This window comes from Heliangelus exortis, chromosome 1, assembly GCF_036169615.1.
Source record: "Heliangelus exortis chromosome 1, bHelExo1.hap1, whole genome shotgun sequence".
Classification (NCBI taxonomy): Eukaryota; Metazoa; Chordata; class Aves; order Apodiformes; family Trochilidae; genus Heliangelus; species Heliangelus exortis.
In genome coordinates, this window is record NC_092422.1 from 39465715 (window position 1) to 39471714 (window position 6000).

At 37.7% G+C, this 6000-nt stretch overlaps 1 protein-coding gene across 5 annotated transcripts in view; it reads right to left on the minus strand.

Moving 5' to 3' along the window:
- The window catches only part of DACH1 (dachshund family transcription factor 1), a 352846-nt gene that overhangs the window by 84121 nt on the left and 262725 nt on the right, over nucleotides 1-6000 (minus strand). Inside the window, exon 7 of one of the 5 annotated variants that reach the window (XM_071740671.1) lies at nucleotides 1715-2119. The exons of the other annotated variants lie outside the window; for them this stretch is intronic. Within the exon in view, the coding sequence (XP_071596772.1) occupies nucleotides 1950-2119 (170 nt within the window). The 3' untranslated portion in view covers nucleotides 1715-1949. Of the gene's footprint in view, nucleotides 1-1714; nucleotides 2120-6000 lie in introns of those variants that run through there. 5 annotated transcript variants of the gene reach the window in all.

Genomic DNA, 6000 nt, shown 5'->3' on the forward strand with positions numbered 1-6000 from the left:
ATTTTCAACTTCATTTTTTGAGATGTAAATACAAGTTGAAAAGCAAGTATTAACAATCTTATCCCCGAAGTCAAGGCAGGACTCCACATTAGCTCTCCTCAACGCAAAGCATAATTACATTTACAGATATATTATGTACACATATACATGTCAGTCCTTTAAAGCAGTAAAATGGAAAGCAATACAGAACTTGGTCAACGGTTCTTCTTGAAGAAAAAAAGGGGTTGTGGGCTTCTTTGCTTACATGCATCATTACAGCTTCACCTGAATCAAATGCTCAACAGGTGGGAGTTGGGGCAACCCTCTTGTATTATTGTGCTAAAACTCCCATACAGTGTCCTTGCTGAACACCGTGCCCATTATACTACAGTGTATTTGTATGCACATAGAACTATGTTTAACTTGCTTTCCATGGAAAACTCACAAATCTTAAGAAAGTAAAATTCTCACCAGTACAGATGTGGATGCTACAGATAAAGTCATGACTCAAACAGGTCTCAAAAATAATGACAAGAGAGGTGACAGTGCCAGTGACAGACTGGAGATATGAACCAGGTCTGTACATGTAATGTGTATTTCTTTCCTCAAAAGAAAATTGGTAACATTTAATTATCACAAAATGTCTTTGGACACATAGATAAGAATCTTAAATAATATGAACATATGCTGATTTTACTTCTATTCACTTTGGAAAAAAAGATAATTCAGCTTGTCAGTGACAAGCAAATTATCATGCTTTAAAATTTAATTGGAAGTTGATAGGATAACCAAAAAAGGACAAATTTTTATTTTCTTTTTAAAAAAAAAGGTTAGAGGAAGCTAGAAAAGCAAAGAGCTGAAAGTGCTGAAATGATGTCAGGAGACAGCCAAGAAAAGAACCACATTTGGCCAGGATGATTATTTTCTATTTTGGCTGATTTACTGTGTGAAATAAAAATGAAACAGAAGACCGACATCTAACATTAGCCCAGGAGTTCTGAGGTGCCGTCATTAACCTCTTGAGCTGTATTTTCATTATATTAACCCACCCCAAAAACTACAGTGTAATTATAAGCCTTGTGAATTCTCAGTTGCTTACCATTTATTCTACATATAATAAAATGTTATTTGTATTATGCACCATATAACGTAGTGGTAAATATTTCCAATTAGCTTTAGTGTCACAGTCCTCAAAAACTGATGCATTTATGTTAATATAAAAGTGTACATGGAACATTTTATCATGCATTAGAGATTTTAATCAGGTAATCTGCATGGCATCTGGAAACCTAAGCAGAGGCAAAGTCTGCTGTAACAAAGGCACTGTAACAGTTCACCTTCAGTGAAGAACAATAATGCATTATTAAATTCACTTTCCTGCTCAGTGGTTACACTTAGCTGACCACAGCAAATTTGCTCTCTGCCTGGTCTTCACAAGTTGGCAGAAAAATAGATTCTGTCACATTTAACGGGTTCTGAAAATGACAGGATGCCTCTCTTGGTTTAACTATAAACCATAATCTTTCAGAAGTAAATATAATTACAAATGCCTTTTGTCACGTAGTTCTTTGGAAGGATATTATATGTGGGTTATTAGAGTAGTAGATCTCACTATGTACTTGAATATCATTAGAAGACAGAACTGATATTGCACAACAGCAACTTCAAAAAAGAATCCCATTTCTATTTTTCTTTCATCTTAAAAGACATCATAATTCTTAGAAAATAAAGATACAGACACCAAATACCTTGAGCATGGTCAAACCGCTATCAAGAGATATTACTCCTAAGACTAACATCAAAGAAAAACCTATGTTCTCTTTTGTCCAAAATACTGTTTTAATCTATTAGTAATTTTCTTTGTTTTACATACATTTTACTGAAGGAACTTTTAAAAAAACTGCCTTCGACTCAAGATTCTGTGATGAAGAATTATTGATTAGGAATTCAATTAGCAAAACTCAGCACAGTTATATATGACAGAATCTGATTCTTTTTGGTTTCCAAGGAGTTTTATCGTTCTGCAAGCATGATAAGAATCTGGTCCATATGATGACATTCACTTTCAGGTAGATGTCTTGAACCAGCTCTGTGTACCACTTAAGTCTCAGTGAAGTGCAATTTAGGTCCCAATTAAGATCTGTTAAAGAGTTTTAATTAGCATTGTCTAGGTAACTAGTTTAGCAATTATAAGACACGTTTTTTCCCCCACAAACTCTTCAGTTCAAGCAGTGTTATTAGAAATGTATTAGCTCTAAAGTGGGAAGTAGGTAGACTCATTGAAAGACAGGCTTGGATGATAGAATCTGTTTATGTTTTTTTATAGAATCATGTCATGGTTTGGGTTGGAAAGGACATCAAAATTAATCTGGTTCTAAATCCCTACCATGGGCAGGGATACCTCCCACTAGACCAGTTTATGCCAAGCCCCCTCCAACCTGGCCTTGAAGACTTCCAGGGAGGAGGCATCCACAACTTCTCTGGGCAGCCTCTTTGACAGTCTCACCACCCTCACAGTAAAGAACTTCCTCTCATACATAATCTAAACCTACCCTCTTTCAGCTTAAAACTGTCTCCCCTTGTCCTATCCCAACATGTCCTTGTAAAAAGTCCCTCCCCAGCTTTCCTATAGGCACCCTTCAGGTACTGGTGGGAAGATGTAAATACCTTCTCTTTTCCAGGCTGACAGCCACAACTCTTTCAGCCTGTCCTCATCTTGTATGACTTATTTAGGTACAAAAGTAAGGTTTCTTAATTCCTCAGAACTTAGATAATACAGCGACCCCACATTCAAAACTCACATCAAGCTTAACACAGGTATCTTTCACCTAAGTGAAATTACCACCTTGTTTTAAGTAGTCTGTCCAATTTAAGTTAGGTGCCTAGAATTTAAATCCTGTAAACTGCAAAAGGCTCTCAAATTTATACATTAAAGATACACTCTCTGAAAACCACAGTGTCACACTTTGGACAGGAAGACAAGTTTTCCTGGACTTTGAATAAATACTTCTGAGAGTCTTCGTAATTCTCCATCAGAGAGGTACTTACTGTCTTCTTTTAAACAGTTCAACACAAGTTCATAGTGTCATAGAATGATTTAGGTTGGGATGGACCTTTAAAGGTCACCTAGTGCAAACCCTTGGCATGGACGGGGATGTTCTTCACTGGATCAGGTTGCTCGAAGTATCCACAACTTCTCTGGGCAACCTGTTCCATTATATCATCACTCACTTCTTAACACTCACCACTTTTTTCCTTATGTATAACCTAAATCTCTTTCAGTTTAAAACTGTTGCTGTTTGTCCTGTCATTAAAATCTTTGGTAAAAAGCCTCTGTCCATACTTCTTAAAAGCTCCCTTTAAGTATTCCACAACATGATGCCCCTGGAGCCTCCTCTTCTGCAGGCTGAGCAACCCCAGTTCTCTCAGCCTTTTTTCATATGAGAGGTGTTCCATCTCTCTGACCCTTGTGGCCCTCCCCTGGACCTGCTCCAACAGGTCCATGTCTTTCCTGCACTGAGGACTCCAGAGCTGGATGCAGTATTCCCAATGGGGTCTCTCCAGAGTGGAGTATCACCTCCAGTGACCTCGTGGCCATGGTTCTATTTTTGTCACAGGTGAACAGCCATGATGGCACTGAAATTTTCCTGTTATCTACAAAAAAAAATACCTCGAAATATATAAGTTTCTCTTTCATCTGCTGATGATACTCAGTCACAACTACCTAATTCAGGAATGAATTGAGTTATTTCCCCTTGTATCTGTGAAGAAAATCCAGGTTAAACCTAGATTTAACTTTGTGCTAAACCAGTTCCCCTCATTAGTTCTTCTGCCAAGAGCAAAGCAATGAAAGAATGAGATGACTCCACTGCTTGCTTAATTGGGCACTCTCCAAAGCAAGTGGAGTCCTAAATTCAAGCCACTGCTTCAGCTACTTATCTTCATGATAATATTCAGTACATCAGGGACTGGACTTCAGTTCTATTCTTCCAAAAGAATGTTCTGATCACCAAGCTACACCTGCTGCCACATTCATTTTGGCCATCTATACAGCCATACAAAGAGGGTCAGGGATTAAGGTTGTCCACACTACTTCCTTCTACACTTCCTCCATCTTTATTTTGGAAAACTCTACCACTGTCCAAGACAGATGTGTTTGAGGGCTTATCCAAAATAATATGGATGTAAGTATCTCCATTTGGATCTTAAGTGGGACAGTTTCTATCTTCTTCTAAATGGCAGGATACCCATAGCATTTCTCCTGTGGGATCTAGAGAAAACTGGACTATCCCACATAAAGTGGAACTGTTTTATGTAAGTAGGAGTCTGCCAGGATTTGGTTAGCTCATCTTTAATGCCATGTAACCACTTCTCACTTTTAGGGCAGGTAGAAAGTGGAACCTAGTAAATTCAAACATGAAAATTACACCCTGTCCCCAAATAAAAATAAATTTCAGGGGAAAAAAACCCACCAACATCAGAATTAAATTATAACTATGGTCTCTGACAATTCTATTTCTGGATCCAGAAACAAACATAGTATCTATTAGAACACCTTACTCCATAAAGCAGAATTCTAAATTCACATAGTAATCCAAATTACTATCATGTTTTAAACATCAAAGTAAACTCCAGTTTTTACTTTCCCTCCCCCCCCCCCAAAAAAAAAAAAGTAGTAATTTCACATCTTCAGTAATACCTGTAATAACAATATTACAGGATATGGTGCATAAGGAATACTCAGTCATATCAACTATTCTTTCCTCACTTTTCTTCCCTGCAAGAAGTTGTTTATAACAGGGACTCTAGCATTCACTTACTATTTAGGATTCCCAGCTTCCTCAGAAACATCTGGGTAATCTAAATTTTTAGGTACTTATCCTTCTATACTGGTAAAAGTATAACAGTTTTAATTTTTCCTAGCAAATATCGTTTAACGGTTTGTTCTCCTTACAGCTCTTTGTAACACATCAAGAATGGTAGAACCATGTTCTAGCACATCTAATTTCCAAAAGGTGTCAACCCTTACAGATATTCCTAAGACCTTTTAGATAATCTTACCTATACAGCTAACAATGCCTTATTTTTTTTTCCATCATAAATGCTTGCAGAACACCTCAAAGGAAAATTTCTAGTGCAAGATTTTCCATTGTAAGGTGTGTAAACATTTCACATTTTCTTGAAATTACTACACATTGATCTGCAAGAGATAACCAGCAAGTAACGGTCAGTAAACAGGTTCTAAAAAGGAGAGTGTTAGCTCACACAACTGAAAGGGAAGTGAGGGGAAGCAATTTATTAAACAGGGCTAAGCTAATTCCAGGTGATCATTTGACCATGTCGTACATTTAATTATATTAACTTTATTATCTGTTTTTGAGTGATATTGATCACACAGTTTCTGAAATAGGTGCTGTCTCATCAGTTGTAGCTTCTTCTTGCTTTAAAGAAGCAATCCAACCACCTTGCTTAACTATTGATCTTCCTGGACGATGAAAGTAGAGAGGTAAACCTGCACAGAGTGAAACATTTTGCCTCATTTAGGCACCTTCCTTTCTCAATTGTCTGTACAGACTCCCAAGTGCTCCCAGAGGACAGAGCCATCTGCTTAAGTGAGGAGCTTGCCTTGTTTGCCTTCCATGTACAGGGAATCAGTCAGAAACACCAGGCACCTCTGTTCACCTGCTCTCCCTTCTGACAGTGGATGAATAGCAGAAATCTCTGCAATGTCCACATCCCCCTCTTCCACAAGAGACCAGTAGATAGAAGACTGGCTCAGTAGTGGGACAGCTTGACTCTAAGTGGAGACTGAATCTGTGTTCTAGAAAACCATCCTCCTGATTAAGTTACTGTATGCACGTTTCCTCTCTCCAGAAATTCACACATTGAGAATTTAAAAATGCAAAAAGTGTGGTATAGAGTCTTCACAAACATGAACGTATATGTATTGTATCCATCTTACAGGCTTTTTCATTTTCTGATTCAACATCCACCTGGTTTATCCCATGGATGCAAATCAGC